The sequence below is a fragment of the Emydura macquarii genome, unplaced genomic scaffold (assembly GCF_026122565.2).
Source record: "Emydura macquarii macquarii isolate MOO-44397 ecotype Brisbane River unplaced genomic scaffold, CSIRO-AGI_Emac_v2 contig_2531, whole genome shotgun sequence".
NCBI lineage: Eukaryota > Metazoa > Chordata > Testudines > Chelidae > Emydura > Emydura macquarii.
Window position 1 is genome coordinate 5,835,239 of NW_027132668.1, and position 16,693 is coordinate 5,851,931.

General features: G+C 45.0%; 1 protein-coding gene across 1 annotated transcript in view; it reads left to right on the forward strand.

Moving 5' to 3' along the window:
• The first annotated feature begins 2,366 nt into the window (after positions 1 to 2,366).
• The window catches only part of LOC137163418 (E3 ubiquitin-protein ligase SH3RF3-like), a 37,258-nt gene continuing 22,931 nt past the window's right edge, over positions 2,367 to 16,693 (forward strand). The window contains exons 1-2 of the mRNA XM_067563627.1: positions 2,367 to 2,652; positions 9,227 to 10,571. Of these exons, the coding sequence (XP_067419728.1) occupies positions 10,053 to 10,571 (519 nt within the window). The 5' untranslated portion in view covers positions 2,367 to 2,652; positions 9,227 to 10,052. The remainder of the gene's footprint in view (positions 2,653 to 9,226; positions 10,572 to 16,693) is intronic.

Sequence of the window (16,693 nt, forward strand, 5' to 3'; positions counted from 1 at the left end):
AAGAGAAAAGGGAGGTAGAGGGGTGAAAGGTATAGCTTAGAGTTTTCCTAAAGATTAATGTAATTCAGATGCAAAATTGCTCTTTTTAACAGATTTATATCTAAATGTAAATCAAACAGATAATGTAAGTGTAGACCAGTGATTATTTAAAATTAGACACTGGAAGTGCAAGAATAAGAATAGGTTTTCAATGAGATGTTTACTATACTGCAAGTTTAATTACATTGGTTCTTTGAAAAATAGTAATAATGCTTAGCACTCTTATAGCACTTTACAGTTTTTGACGCGCTGCACAAACATTTGTCACTCATTAATCATTGCTGGGCAGCAAAACTGTTTTCTAGCTGTGTAAAATGAATAGTTATTGCATCACTGGCCCTTACAAATAGAGCAAGAACAAGGGCAAGATGTGAGAGCAATTTATGTTTAATCATACACAATCTATGTGGCATTTGGCAGAAGACTGGAAACAAGTTGGCCGAATCTAATAGCACCGTGTAAATGGATTAGGGTAAAGCTAAAAGCTCATTTCCCCTCCCCCACTATATAATCTATATAAAACCAAAAGTTTAATGTATAAAAAAGCAAAAGCCAGCAGTCTTTCCTGCTCTGAATTGAGTATCAAAAAAAGATCATAAAAGAACAAGATCCATGAAAACAGAACCAGCATTTTTTAAAATAGAGGCACTAAATACATGTACTGTACTATTGTTCTGATTGTTATAATTTGTGTACAGCTGCAAACGAAATCATTCTATACTAAAACTTCTGTTTATTTTCCCTATAATAGTATTTTGCCTTAATAAAGCATCTTTAATCGCAAAGTACTTTTCAAATTTAACATTCCAGGAGATGTCATGATATCCTCTCAAACTCAAAATATCCCTTTTGGGCAAAGGAGCCCTGTTATTAGGAAGAGACAAATAACAGTAATGGGGGATTTGATTATTAGAAATATAGATAGTTGGGTTTGTAATGATTGGAAGAACCACATGGTGTATTGCCTGTTGAAAGCAATGGTTGCAGACCTCTGGAGACATCTATACAGACTTTTTTATGCAATGCGTGGCAGAGCTGGTGGTTGTGGTACTTATAGGTACCAATGACATAGCGAAAGTTAGGAGGAAGGTCCTGGCTGGAGACCAAATTTAGGTAAGAGATTGAAGTCCAAGACCTCCATGGTAGCATTCTCTAAAATGCTTCCAGTTCCACATGCAAGGTCAGTTAGACAGGCAGAATTGCAGGGTCTCAGTGTGTGGATGAAATGACAGTGTTTAGAGGAAGGATTTAGGTTTATTAGGACCTGGGGAACCTTTTGGAAAAGGAGGAACCTGGAAAGATGGGATTCATCTAAACCAAAACGGAACCAGATTGCTAGCATGAAAAATTGAAAAGGTCATAAAGGAGGGAAACAGCAGCAAGGGGTAGGACTGTTCAGACCTTGGCTGCTTGTTACAGGGTCCTTGGGCTGGAACCCAAGGGTGGGCCTGGGTTCTCCTACCAGCCACTGGGAAGTGGCACAGGCATGGACAGTGGATGAAATTTACCCTCGGGGAGGCTAGCTCCCTGTCCCACCTCTTCTGCCCACGGCCCCACCCACACTCCATCCCAGCTCTGCCCTACGCCCCACCCTCTCTCCTCCCCAGACCCTGCCTCCTCCCCTCTCAGCTTGCTGGCTGTCACATCCGTCATCCCCACCCTCCCTGCCGCTCACTGCTCACCATGTCCCTTCTTCCCCCTGCATAGCCCCCCTACTCTCTTCCACAGCCTCCCGCCCTGCTTGGCCTCATCACTCACTGCTCACCACATCCCTCTTCCCCTCCCCCCAGTCTGGCCCCCACTCCTCTCTTCCACATGCTTGACCCCTCTTCTTCCCCCCCCCTCATTCCACTGAGGCAGTGAGCAACAGCGGGGGTGCTGAGCAGGGAGGGGGAGGAGGGACACAGCGAGCAGCGGTGGAGGAGGGGAAGGGGTGAAGAGAAAAGGGAAGCATGCAGCGAGCAACAGTGGGAAGGCTGAGAGGAGGAACTGGCAAGCAGCGGTGGGGACCTCCAGAGAGGGGAGTGGAGACTTCTGGGGAGAGAAGCAGCCAGGCAGCAGTGGGTGGCTGAGGAGGCGGTATCTGCTCCTCAGCTTCCCGGGTTCATAAGTATTTTCCCTGAAAGTCCAGTGTTACCAAATGAAAGGGGAATTAAGGAATGATAAAGGTCCCACACTCCCTCCCAGAGCCAATGGGCCTTAACTCCCATCCAACTCAAATTGATAACAAGTCCAATATTTATTTAAAAGGACCACTCCAGGTTCACCCCCTCTGGTTTCTCTGTCATTCAGGGACCCACCAAGGAAACCAGTGAAACAGATTTAAATAAATGAATAAACAGTTTATTAGCAAACAGCACAAGACCAGAGATGAGGGGCCTAAAACCCAGGAACGTAAGGTAAAAATGCAGTAACGGATAAATGGACAAATTAACAATAAAAGGTTTCCCTCTCTTACGCCCTTTAGGCATACACAAGTGAGGATGGACACACAAGGATGGAATAGGTAAACACAGGAACAGAACTCTGGACTGGAACAAATGAATGGGAACAGGTGAGCGGGAATACACAATCAGAAACCAAATCACGAACAGGAACAGACACAGTGGACAGGTAAGCTCTCCAAATGTCTTCTCTCTTGATCTGAGGCAACAGGAAAATACAGGCTGTCACCTGGATGGACAGCAACTCTCATCTGTTGCTGTGAATCTTAAATACTAATTGTCCCATCCAATCTGATAGTCCCATTTTCCTGCCTTTGCACTCCCTACACTGGTTATGCGCACAGTACCATAAGATTCTGCACAAGACACTACAATGTATGCACGACACTGCGGTTCTGCGTGCGTCCCTTAAGGATTGTGCACACAGCCCTTAAAGTTCACATGTCCCATGTCCAGGCCTATCTGAGAGGGTACCGATTTGAAATTTGAAGTCAACCAGGGTTCATGCATGAGGAAGAGGGTGTTCCCAGAATGCTAAAATTGAGTAATACTAAGGGACCCGGGAAGCTGAGTAGCAGATACTGTCTCCTCAGCCACCTGGGAACCTGCATGGTGCATAAATAAGCAAAAACGTCCACCGTCCCAGGAGGGCGAAGAAGAGGCGGGGCCACCATGGCCCAGGTGTCTAGTGGCTGGTTGGCAGTGGTTGCACCAGGGGAGGCTTAACCTCCCCTGGCCTATTATACCTGCCACCCATGGGTGCAGGGCATTGGAGATGCCAGCTGGACAGCTGGTTCAGAACGACTTTGATTTTCCTGGAGGGGAAAACCTTAGTGACCTGGCCGGAGGGCCAAGCCACAAACAGGAAGCTGCAGCTCTGAGGGTGAGAAGGGCCACAGGATGAAAGAGATGACACCACCAGAGGAAAGCAGCACCTGGCAAGAGCTAATTCCCCGAGCCACCAGGAGGAGGTGCCGTGTGCGGTGAGTGGACCCCATGACAACCCCAAATTAAAAAAAAAAAAAAAAAAAAAGCTGTAAGAAGACCAAACAAATGCCACCATGGATCAGCAGAGTAAAAGAGGCAGTTAGAGACAAAAAGACATCCTTTAAAAATTGGAAGTCAGATCCTACTGAGGAAAATAGAAAGGCACATAAACTCTGGCAAGTCAAATGTAAAAGTATAATTCGGCAGGCCAAAAAAGAATTTTGAAGAGCAACTACCAAAAGGCACAAAAACTAACAGCAAAAACATTAAGCACATCAGAAGCAGGAAGCCTGCCAAACAGTCAGTGGGGCCATTGGATGATCAAGGAGCTAAAGGAGCATTCAAGGATAACAAGGCCGTTGCAGGGAAGCTAAATGAATTCTTGGCATAAATCTTCACTTCAGAGGATGTGAGGGAGATTCTCACACCTGAGCCATTTGTTTTAGGTTACAAATCTGAGGAACTGTTCCAGATTGTGGTATCAATAAAGGAGGTTTTGGAAAAAATTGATAAACTAAACAGCAATATGATACCAGGATTGATGGTATTCTGAAGGAACTCTAATATTAAATTGCGGAACTACTAACTATGATATATAACCTGCTAGTTAAATCAGCCCTCTGTATCAGATGAGTGGGAGATAGCGAATGTAATGCTGATATTTTAAAAAAAGGCTTCAGAGGGAATCCTCGCAACTACAGACCTTTAAGCCTAATTTCAGTATCAGGGAAATTGGTGGAAACTATGGTAAAGAACAGAATTATTGAATACATAGATGAACTCAATATGTTGGGGAAGAGTCAATATGGCTTCTGTAAAAGGAAATCATGCCTCACCAGTCTATTAAAATTCTTTGAGGATGTCAACAAACATGCAGACAAGGGTGATCCAGTGAATATATTGTACTTGAACTTTCAGAAAGCCTTTGACAATGTCCCTTACCAAAGGCACTTAAACAAAGTAAGCAGTCATGGGATAAGAGCGAAGGTCCTCTCATGGATCAGTAACTGGCTAAAGTCAGGAAAGAGAGGGTAGGACAAAATTATCACTTTTCAAAATGGAGAGAGATAAACACAGGTGTCCCCCAAGGATCTGTACTGGAACTGGTGCATTACAACATATTCATAAATGATCTGGATAAAGAGGTAAACAGTGAGATGTCAAAGTTTGCAGACAATACAAAATTACTCAAGATAGTTAAGTCCAAAGCAGAGAGCGAAGAGTTACAAAGGGATCTCACAAAACTGGATGACTGGGCAACAAAATGGCAAATAAAATTCAGTGTTGATAAATGCAAAGCAATGCACACTGGAAAACATAATCCCCACTATACATACGAAATGATGGGTTCTAAATTAGCTGTTACCACTCAAGAAAGATCTTGGAGTCATTGTGGACAGTTCTCTGAAAACATCTGCTCAGTGTGCAGCAGCAGTCAAAAAAGCTAACAGAATATTAAGAACCTTAGGAAAGGGATAAATAACAAGACATAAAATGTCATCATGCCACTATATAAGTCTGTTATGCCCACACCTGGAATTCTGTGTGCAGTTCTGGTCACCCCATCTGGCAAAAGATATATTAGAATTGGAAAAAAGTACAGAGCAGAGCAACAAATTATTAGGGGTATGGAATTGCATCCATATGAGGAGAGATTAAAAAAACTGGAATTGTTCAGTTCTGAACAGAGATGACTAAGGGTGGGGAGGGGATATGATACAGGCCTATCAAATCATGAATGATGTGGTGAAAGTGAGTAAGGAAGTGTTATTTACCCCTTCACATAACACAAGAACCAGGGGCCAGTCAATGAAATTAATAGGCAGCAGGTTTAAAACAAACATAAGGAAGTACTTCTTCACACAGCATATAGTCAACCTGTGGAAGTAGTTGACAGGGATGTTGTGAAAACCAAAAGTATAATTGTGTTTAAAAAAAGAATTGGGTAATTCAAGGAGGATAGGTTCATCAGTGACTATTAGCTAAGATGGTCAAGGACGAAAACCTATTCTCTGAGTGTTCCTAAATCTCTGACTGCCAGAAGCTGGGATTGGAGGACGGGACCACTTGATGATTGTCCTGTTCTATTAATTTCCTCTGAAGCATTTAGCACTGGCCACTTTTAGAAGATAGGATACTGGGCTAGATGAACCATTGGTCTGACCCAGTATGGCCGTTCTTATGTTCTTCACCTATAAAAAGAAATCTCTTCATCCATCAAGCTACATCTAGGGTGCAACACAGCAACTATTTAACAGCTCACTCCTAAAATATCCTAACTAACTAGGGAATGTGTGGAAAATGTTCAAAATGTGTGACTCTATTTTTTCAACTTGTTTAAAATGCACCTCTTTTTAGGAACTATGTTAATCACATTACTTAATTAGTTTACAATTAATTACTTAACACTTGGAGTATGGAGGCAGAGGTTGTAGCAGCTGAAACATGGGAATTAATCATAAGCAAACCCACAAATTTTTAATAAAGTAAAACAAAAAATACTGTATTTCCTGTGTTGCTTTCTCTTTTCCCTGCTATTTCTTTCTTTCATAATATTTTTCATCAGGCTTTTGTGTTCAATTTTCTTCTGTTTTTAAAACTATTTTTAAAAGATCTGTACTTTTATTTTTCTCTAACTTCATTCTACTCATGTAGTCTCTCAGTTATTCATACACCTCACCTCATCCCCAAATTTTTCTTACCCTTCTCTCCTGTACATTCCACTGTGATCTTTCAGGCCTGATCCATGAAAGCACATAAACAAGGGCTTAATTTTCAGCATGTCAGTATTTCCTAAATCAGACTACTGACATACTTACATGTTGTTCTGGATTAGGGCCTTATCTTCCAAATTCTATCTCCTCTCCACTTTTCTCTATTCCTAGACCTCCACCTTCTCTAATTTCTCAATAAATCAGTGTTTTCCCTTTAATTCTCTCCTTCCTTCTTGTGTTTTCCCTGTCTTGGTTCCAGTTCCACTGTATCTGGCTCTCAGGTCACCCCAGTTCAGTTCTCTCCAATATTCTTCCTCTTCTGTGCCCCTTCAGTTCTGCCTCAGCAACTTCCTTTGCTCACTAATAGTTGTCTCTCCACTGTGGTTTAAACAATCTGTCCGCCTGCAAGACCGGTTGGAGCCTTACTACAGCTCTAATTCTTGTTTTCTATTATTGTAACAATCAGCAGATGTTAGAGAGGGAGACTAGCACAGGGGTGGTAAAGGCAGCAAAGCTGCAAACAGCTTTTCCAGAGACCAGAGCACTTAAGAGCACTGCAAGGCTGATGATTAGGTGTGTGGAAATTCAATCAGAGCTTCATTCTTTTGTTCCTGCTGGGGACTCCATATGTGACTAAGCACTCTGCATGAGGAGAAGCAGGACTGTTTCCATGCATGGCTTTATTTGTTCAGTGCTGTTTGGCACTCCAGGTAGAGGAGGGAGTAGAGAAGGGATATCTGATGCTCTTCCCAATGGCCTGGGAGGCTGGAACATAGAGCCTCAGAATTCATGAATGCCAGCTCAGATGTGGGAGACTGAAAGGAGAACAGATGTTCCTCACTATAGTTAGATTTTTCTGACTTTATTTCACCAGGTTGCTAGCAATAAAGTGCAGCATAAAAAACACATTCCTTTTTATTTGGAGTGTAAGAGAAAAAGCCATGACCAGTAGCAGTATCTGATTTATTGGGTTAGGAAAGAGCAGAGGTCCTTGACAGCCTGGTCCTTTTATCCTTTGAGAACAATGGATTCCTCCCAGAGAAGGGGTTTGTTTTGACAGCTGAGCAGGAAGTTGTAGCCCCAGAATTATTAGTAGATACTAATGCCAAAATCCTCAAAGATATATAGTCATTGGTATTTAGTCCTGGGTTTAGGCATGTAAGTCCCAGTTTTGGCTCCACTGTGATCTACAAAACTCCTGCCAAACTCTATAGGTGCCTGAACTCATTTGGTACCTATGTTTTTCAGGGTAAAATTTCCCTAGGGGCCTACGTTTCTGCCTCCTGGTATGTGCATTGCTGCCTCACTCCGTCATCAGGACATTTATCTCCTGCCTAAGCCCCTAAGCAATTCACAAACTAGATGAAGATAGGAGTTTGGCCACTATGTCACCTGCAGGGTGTGATCTGGTAGGTGAACTCAGAGGCTGCCTACTGGATTGGGTCCCATTCAAAATCCAGCCAGAGAAGGAGCCCACCTTATAACTTTTAGCCCAATTATGAGAGGACTCACCTGGGATGTGGGAGCCCCAGCTTCAATTCCGCTATCTGCCTTAAGGGAAAAAAAGGATTTCAACAGGGATCTCCCACCTTTTGACAGAGCTCTAACCACTGGGCTATGGGATATTCTGGTGTGAGGATCCCTCAGTCTCTCATGTTGAAGTTGTTGCACTCTGGCTAAATAATGAAAGAGAGATTGGAGTAGAGGGATTGAACCGGGGTCTCCCACCTCCCAGGTGGCTGTCCTAACCACTGAACTACAGAGTCATTCCTGTTCTCTCATTGGCCACTGTGGATAAACACTTCAACAGTCATTGCTGTTCAACTAAGTGGAAGTGCTCCCTATTTTTCAAATATTTTAGTACAGGGAAGGATAAGCATTGGGCTGCATCAAATTTTTCTTTCACTTGGTGTTTAATATATGAAATAGAACTGTCAACCAAGGAGAGATCAAACATTTCAGGACATGGCTCCTTTCAGGACTGGTTAAATAGAGTTCACAAAGGCCCAGGTGTATTTCACAGTTTGATTTGTCATGTGTGTAGGGATCAACTGGATTAAATGGGTTAAAAATACATGCTTTAGCCTAAAAAATATCTTGGACTGTGAAAAGAGACTATCCATTTTCACTTATATTTGTTTTATTTTAAAAATAAATGTGAGAATCATTTCTATTGGGCATAGGTTGTTAAATATGTGGGAACCAAATTTAACTTTGCAGTGTCCCTTAAGATGCATATTTGATACTACGTGCAAAGATCAGCAATTTATCTAGCTAAGGCAGATTTAATGAGCAGTAAATTTTAGTAAATATTAAACTTCAATCTCAAGCAATTTGTCCAAGAACATCCCCAACTATCTTTCGCACGCCGCCAGTAGCTGCTGTGGTCGAGACTGTCCACTAAGGGGCAACCCAAGGCAAGAAATATATTTTTCATTCACAGTTTGAACAAACTTCTGCAAACTTCGCCAGCATCTCGGGTTGCTCCGGGGTGCTTATTTCCGTTGCTCTGACGCCGTCCTGAGCCTAGGGTCGGACAGGAGAAAGCAATTTTTTCCCACTGAAATGGGAGGAGAAGAAAGAAGGGAGGTTTTGCAGCAAGCGCGTAGTTGAGAAGAAGCTCGAATTTAACTGGTCACTTTCACAGCACAAACACATTAGCTGCCTTTGGATGTGGGCTGAACTAAAAAGTTTCCTGAATGACTGGCCCGTGCTCAAGGAAAGGCAGGGAGACGGAAACCTCTCCAGCGTGTATGAAATGCTGGATGGTATGCTGTGGTGTTTGGATCGCATTCCGTGCAGATGAAGTTATAGGGCAAAGGCATTGCTAGCTGCGCGGACAGTCTGATTTCATCCTCCAGCCTGTTTCCTTCCTTGGCAGCAGCATCGCTGGGCTGTTGGCCAACTTTCCTAAGAGGCAGGAAGTCCGAGCCACTGGGCCTACCCTGAGGGTGACCGCAACTCGGCAACGGGAGCAGTGCTAACGGTGATGGGCAGAAAATTAAAGCCAGCAAGAGCGACAAAACTTTATGTATTTTTCAGGCCGACTGTCTGAGCCCATTTCTGGCGCACACGTCTGTGCTTGCGTAAAAGAGGGGAGAGGGCCCGGGTGTCACCCGTTTTCTGGCGAAGGGATTGTGCAAAATACTACACGGACTGTTCCCGTTGCCTCTCTCCTTCCCCGGACTGATCTCCACTGTGCAGCGTCTCTCTGCCTTGTTAGTTCTGCTCTCTCGAAGAGGAGGAGGGAGACACTGCTGAGTAAGGCAGGGGGGCGGTAGAGCAAGAGCGACCAGCGCTGCGATCGGGTTACACAGTGAGCCATGGGGGAGCAGAGGAGGAGCCGCTTGGCGAGGAGCAGCAGCAGCGGCGGGCCAGATGAAGTGCTGAAGCCATCCCGCGGGAGATCTGCTGTGCCTTTTTTCCCCGCGCTCCCGGCCAGCCCCAGGGCTTCCAGCAAGGCGTGGGTGCGCTAAGCCGGCTCCCTGGATGCGCCCTGGCCCAAGCCCAGCTGCTGATCGCACGCAGAGGGTGAGGGGGGGGGGAGACCCCCGGGAGACAGGTGCCCTCCTCCAGCTCCAGGCTGCCGGGATTGCTCGCTCGCCAGGATTCCCCCGCGGGACTACTGCGCTGCAGGGACCCGGGGAGAGCAGGGGCGGGCAGAGGGAGCCTGGCGGCCTGAACTCCGGCCGTGCCCGGCTCTCTGACGGCCCGGTGCCCGGCAGGCGCTGCACCCCCTGCCGCTAGGCGCTGATTCACTTGCTGCCTCCCGCGCGCGGCCGCCGCCCTGATGGCTCCCGCTGACAGGCCGCCGCTCGCCTCTCGCCCGGGCCGCCCGGTGCTGCGCTGGCCGCTGCTGCTGCTCTAGATGCTGCTACGGGCGGCCCGGCGGTGCGCGCCCGAGGCAGCCGCGGCGAAGCGGGGAGCGGAGGCGCGGCGGGGAGGCGGCGGCGAAGCGGCGGCGATGGACGAGTCGTCGCTGCTGGACTTGCTGGAGTGCTCCGTGTGCCTGGAGCGGCTGGACACCACGGCCAAGGCGCTGCCCTGCCAGCACACCTTCTGCCGCCGCTGCCTGGAGAGCATCGTCAGCTCCCGCCACGAGCTGCGCTGCCCCGAGTGCCGCATCCTGGTGGGCTGCGGGGTGGACGAGCTGCCCGCCAACATCCTGCTGGTCCGGCTGCTGGACGGCATCCGCCAGCGGCCCCGGGGCGGCGGCGGCGGCAGCCCCACGGCGCAGGGCAGCGCAGCGGCGGCGGCCGCCGCCCCCGGCAGCGGAGGAAGCGGCTCCGCGGCGTCGCCCGCCTATCACCCTGCGGCTGCAGCGGCGGTCGGCGGCTCCCCCAGCTCGGCCGCCGCCGCTGCCACCCGGAGCGCTCTGCTGGGGAAGGTGGGTACAAGCCGCGGCTTCCGCTCCGCAGCGCCTGGCGCACGGCCCCTGCCCCCTGCTTGGCCCCCCACCTCCGGCCACCCTCAGCCCCCTGCCCTGCCTCCTTCTCAGGGCACCCGGCACCCCCAGCCCTCCGCCCTGCCTCCAACTCAGGGCACCCCGCTCCTCATGGACTCACTCATCTCCCCTGAGCCCCTGCACCATTATCCCCTTCCACACACTTCTGCCCTTGCTCACGCAAGACTGCACCTGTTTCCCTTCACACTCACCCTCTCGTGGACACCCCTTCTTTTATCTCCCCTACACAGAGGAGTGATCGTGCGGATACAAACTTCATACCCGCCATACAGTCCCCCTGTTGCTCTCACACAGGTTTTCAATCCTCATATTTCCCTGTCCCCTGTATTTTCACACGTCCCTTTCCCTCAATCCCCATGCATGCAGCTTCTTGCCGTTCCTTTTTTTCTCCGTTTAGAGAAGGAAAGAGTCGGGTTAATTATTCCTCATTTCAAGACATTTAGGAGATCGTTGCTGTTTCATTTATGTTGTTTGTTGTTGCGTTTTTTAAACTACGAGAGGCTTTGAAGTTAGTATAGGAGTAGATTTGAGAATCTCAATCTAAAGTTTTCAGTGGGGGAAGGACAAACTGTCAGCTGAGAGATTGGAAAATATAACTTTAGCTGTGCTGTTGCCAAGGTCTTGGCAGTGTGTGTGTTAGGGAATGGTTGTTGCTTGCATAGACGTTTACATTCCAACATGGGAATGTTGTGTTTCCCTCTCTATTGATATTAGCTTGTATAGATTGCAGAGTTTGTTTTCTGTGGCTATTGGTCTTGTTCCACTGGCATAAGACTTCATTTTAAAACCTAGCCTTTTCTCTGTCACTTTGCCTCATCATCTTAATGACCGGTCTCTGAGGATAGTTTTTGAGGCAAGAAAACATAATGGTTACTAAATGTGAAAGAGGTAATCAAAGAGTAAAAGGGCCAAACACCTTCTTAAATGTTTAAAATACATACCGCTTTATGATTTCATTTTTTAAAATGTAATGTGTTTCAACAGGATATCCATGTTAAACTTGTCATTTTGGTTTGTCTATATAATTAGATTTCCAGGTACATGTGGCTTTCTAAATTTAGTCACACTCCACTCCAGCTATATACATTTTAAAATAATGACATGACTTGTAATCATTGCCGTAGCAACTTGCTGTTTAAATAAGCTGAAAATAGGTGTCTTTTTTAGAGAGAGTGTTACACAGCACACTATCACACCATTACACAAAGGCATATTTTGCCACGATATGTAGTAATTTTGGGGATGGATTGTAATTTCCTTTGTTTTGAGCAAAGTTTTTTGAAAGATGTTCTAAAACATTATTTCCTCACTCCCAAACTGCTAATAATATTTAGAGCAAATGTATGTGCCCAGTCTTGCTCTCACTGAAATGAAAACAGGATTTTTTCCATATACTATAATGTAATAGGAGTAAGATCAGGTTCCTTTGGGGGTTGATTCCAATCTGGTGTGAATGAAGAATTCTGATTTGGTAGTGTGTCACACCTACTTTGGATTGGTGTAGATCAGTGTTTCTCAACCTTTTAAGTAGCAAGTACCCCCTAACTTCTGAAAATTTTAATAAGTACCCCAACACTCAATTTTCCACTCTGAGAAATACAATCTTTTCTCCCCTTACCTCTGGACAACTGTATTTCTCGTAAAGCTGGAGAGTTCTGAGTTCTGCAATGCTGTGTGGCTCTGACAGATCACAAAACCCCCTGCTGTTTCTCCCCTCCTTCCTCCTCCCCTTTCTCCACATAGGAGCAAAGGTCAACTCCAGCCAATCACTATGGCCTGATGGCATGTGGTGTTCTCCTCACACAGGCAGGAACTTGTGAGGTATGAGCAGGCTTTAGCGGCCCAGAGTACATAGCAACGTTCCCCATGGTTGTCCCTATGGGGGTGCGGGCCTGGGGCAAATCACAGTGTGTGGACCCCTCTTAAGATTTTTATACTGGTAAAATCTGGGGCTGTCATAGTTGTCAATTTCATTGCTCAGCTAGAGCAGTGAAATTGACAAGTAAACCTGTGAGTAGAGCCTGGCTCCAGGAATGGGCAATCCACAGGGCTCTCCACCTGGCTTTCTGGGCACTGGGCTTTGAGCTGGGGAGGGGAGCTGCCACCTGGGAAAGTTGCAGGCAGCTGCCATCTGTCTGCAAGTCCGGGAGGTGGGTGACTGCTACCTGCTCCGAACTGGGGCGGTGGAGGCTTCCGCTCAGGCTGGGACCTGGGGATGTGGGCAGGCAGCAGGCAGCTGCTGCCCATCTTTGAGCCAGGGTGTGAGAGGCTGTCTCTCAGCTCAGAGCCAGGGCACGGGTGGCAGCCACCCAGCTGTGAGCCCAGCTCGCAGGATGTAGAAAGCTGCTGCCGGGCTCCCACCTGGGAGCTGGGCCTGGGTGGGACATGGGCAGTTGCTGCCCAAGCCAACAGCTGCCGCCTGGCGTCCTAAGAAGTCGGTGGCTGCCACCCGGCATCCCATCTAGGAGGTGAGACGGGGCGGGAAGCCGGCGGCTGCTGCCTGCCTCCCCTAGAAGCTGGCGGCTGCCGCCTGCCTCTGTTCACTGGGTTTTTGGCCATGTACCTGCTGCCTCTGTCTTGCATACCCCCAGGGGTATGCGTACCACAGGTTGAGAAACTATGGTGTAGATGACTATACAGAGTGCAGGGCTGAGGATAATTGGACTCTGACTGCTTTGAATCACTTACTGGTTCCTTGGCTCCCGGAGGATTCCCGGGGTGTAAAGAGAATCCCTAGGTCGTATTGAACTGGCATAGAAACTCTATGCCACCTCACCCCCAGCCTATGGCATGGGGGCAGGATGGGGTATCCCTGTACCCTGTTGATACGTGACTGCCAGAATTTCCCAGTGGGTCTGTAGGCTATAGGGAATAACTTTAGAACAGCCCTGAAGCTACTCTAAATTATGCCATAAACCAGGATGGCTCCCAGATTGAAGGGCCACAGAGGGGGTTTAGAGCCTCTTTTGTCCAGCCCCTCCATTTTCACCATACATATCTCAGCTGCAGCTGAGGATCTAGCTCTCTCTCTCTTCTCTTGTGTAGGAGTAATGAGTTAGGAAATGTTTACTTAGACCATTAGCATTGCATTTAGGGTTAATCCTATGCGTTTTTTTGTCAGTTTTTGAGATATTGTAAATCCAATTACGCATGAACTTCAAAATCATTCTTATGATTAAATCAATTTATTTCTGAGTTTTAAGCATTTTGCTGCAAGAGAATATAAATCAGTTTATATAAAATTTAAAAGTATGTATTATAACTGCAGTATTGCAGGGTACAATTTTCTTTTTTACTAGAAAGTACTTCATGACAACTGTCAATCTTGCTCCCTTTGAAGTTAATGGCAAAGGATTCATTGACTTAAGTGGGAACAGCGTCAGTCCCTACAAAACATTTTATATATTTGAGGTAATAAAATTCAGCATAGCTCTTTTTTTAAAGGACTTTAGAACAGAGACAATCTAGTTCTTCAGAGATGCAACTTATGTCTCATGTTATATGTAAAGGTGTATTTAATTACCTTTGAAGTGACATGTATTCATTTTAACAGTATTTTGGTATGAATATGAAAGGTCAGTACTGAGATTTCTTGTGAAGTTTTGTAACTCTAGTGGGTGTTTCAATTAATTTATTTACTTTTTTCTGAGAAAAGTGAATGGGATATTCTTTGGGACCTGTGCTAAGGTTTTGAAGTTGTGCCTTCAGGAAATGATGGGAAATTCCATGAATTGCTTTCTATAAATGCAGTTTTGAAACCTTACAGTGAAGTATGTTTGGGAATGCTTTGGGGATGATAGGTCCTTTGTTACTCAACTGTGTCCACGTGCCATATGATATTCAGGCATTTAATAATGATTTCACAATTTAAAGAACCTAATTTTCTTTAAAAGGCAACTCCTTTATTTTTGTAGATACGTCCAGTTAAATTTTTAATTTAGGCTTAATCGTTCATGACGTCAGAATAACTCTTTTGTGACCAGATGTTAAAGACCAGATGTTATAGTTTAAAATGATGTTTACAATCATTATTATATAATTTTAAAATATGAAAAGTCCATTGATCATCTTAATGTGTGTTTTGAATTGGAAATATTCTACACTTATGGACTTCCATTCTGCAAAGGAATCCACCTAGGATTGGGAATATCCTTATGGATCCTTTTGCAAAACCAGGCTCTGAATAAAGCTTTCTAAACATGCACTGAAAAAGACTGTTCCAGCTCCAAAGTACTCAACAGTCTAAATGAAGTTGAGGATGCAGATGGGGGTAACAGACAGTGAACTGTGTGGTAAGGAGGGGAAGATGAAGATCTAGGTAACTGTATCCGGAACACCTGAGTGTGTAGGCTGCCTGCATAATTGGAAGGGAGTAACTCTAAAAAGTCACCTCCCTAGCAATTAATGCAATACACTGTTCAGTAAGGAATTTTTTAATGTTCAGACACACTATTGCATTCTAATCCTGATTACCTTGTCTGACCAACACTCTTTTTTTTTTTTTTGGCATTTTACATAGTGTTATGATGCTTCTTTGAAACTTTTTATCCATATACATTTGGTAGAAAGCAATATCTCACCTGATACTTAGTGACATTCTAACTTTTATGAATAATGACTACAGTTTTCCCTTGCTTGGGCTAATGAGTGCCTCAGCAGATTGTTTCCATGAAACTGTTTGTTTAGCCTTTTGAATGACCTTACAATTTCATCTTTGAAATCAATGCAATGTTCCTGATCCTTACAAGGTTCATTACAGTGAAAGAAAATCTGAACTAATCTCCTTTTAAAAAAAGCAACAGGGGAGAATAATCCTCCTTAAAGCTGCTGATACAGCTGATTGCCAAGCTTTCCTGAAAAAAAAATTACAGCATCTCTATCTGTGTTAAACAATAGATGGTGCAAAACTGCTTAGAATTAGGCTTTTTGTAGTCTGACTGTGAAGAGCAGAATTACATACCATTTGGTCTTATGTTATAACCTTTGGAGAGACAAGGTGGGTGAGGTAGTATCTCTTATTGGACAAACTTCTATTGGTGAGAGAGACAAGATTTCGAGCTGACACAGAGCTTTTCTTCAGATCTGGGAAATGTAAGAGTGTCACAGATAAATACAAGGTGAAACAAATTGTTTAGCATAAGTAGTTAACACACATTTCAAGGGACTATTCAAAGTGAAGTGGCCAATTAAAACCAGTTAAAACCTCTCCAGTCATAGAGGGGAAGGGAGAAGGGGGGAAGGCTGAGGGTATTTAGTGGGTTGTAGATTGTTGTTATAACCCATAAATCCAGTGTCTCTATTCTGTCCATGATTTAAGTGTCTAGCAAAGTTATGAATTGAAGCTCCCAGCTTCATCTTTTGAAGGTATTGTGTAGATTTCCTTTGAGGATGAGGACTGAGAGGTCAGATATAGAGTGATCGCTTTGAGAAAAATGTTCAGCTACAGGTGATATAGTGTTTTTGTTTTTTTATCACTTTTCTTTATGAGTTCATTCAAGAGCATAGTGATTGTCTCGTTTCATTCACAGTAGTTGTTATTGGATTATCACAACATGGTCGTGTACTTCATCCAATGCACTAAATGCCCCAATAACAACTATGTGGGTGAAACCAGATAAATCGCTGTGCACTTGAATGAACTCTCACAGAACTCTTTGTAGGTTTGAATACGTGTCTCTCTCTCCAACAGAAGCTGGTCCAATAAAAGATATTACTTCAGCCACCTTGTCTCTCTAGTATCCTGGGTCCAATGCTGCTACAACAACACTGCATACAACAGTTACAGCCTTTGTCTTGAAGAATATTCTGAAATAGTTTCTTATTTCAGCATCTGCTTTAGATTTGTCGCTCTCTGATATCAAGTGCAAATTGTAGTATTTTTACAATTTAATACCTTCATATCTTAGGAGGTACAGTAATAGAAATGAGGAATTATCAATATAGGTTTTAGTTAGGAAAGAACATTACTTGTAGTAGGTGAAGAATATGACACAGAGCCCAAAGTCAGTTCTGTTGAGCTACACTCTTGTTTAGAAGATCTTCAG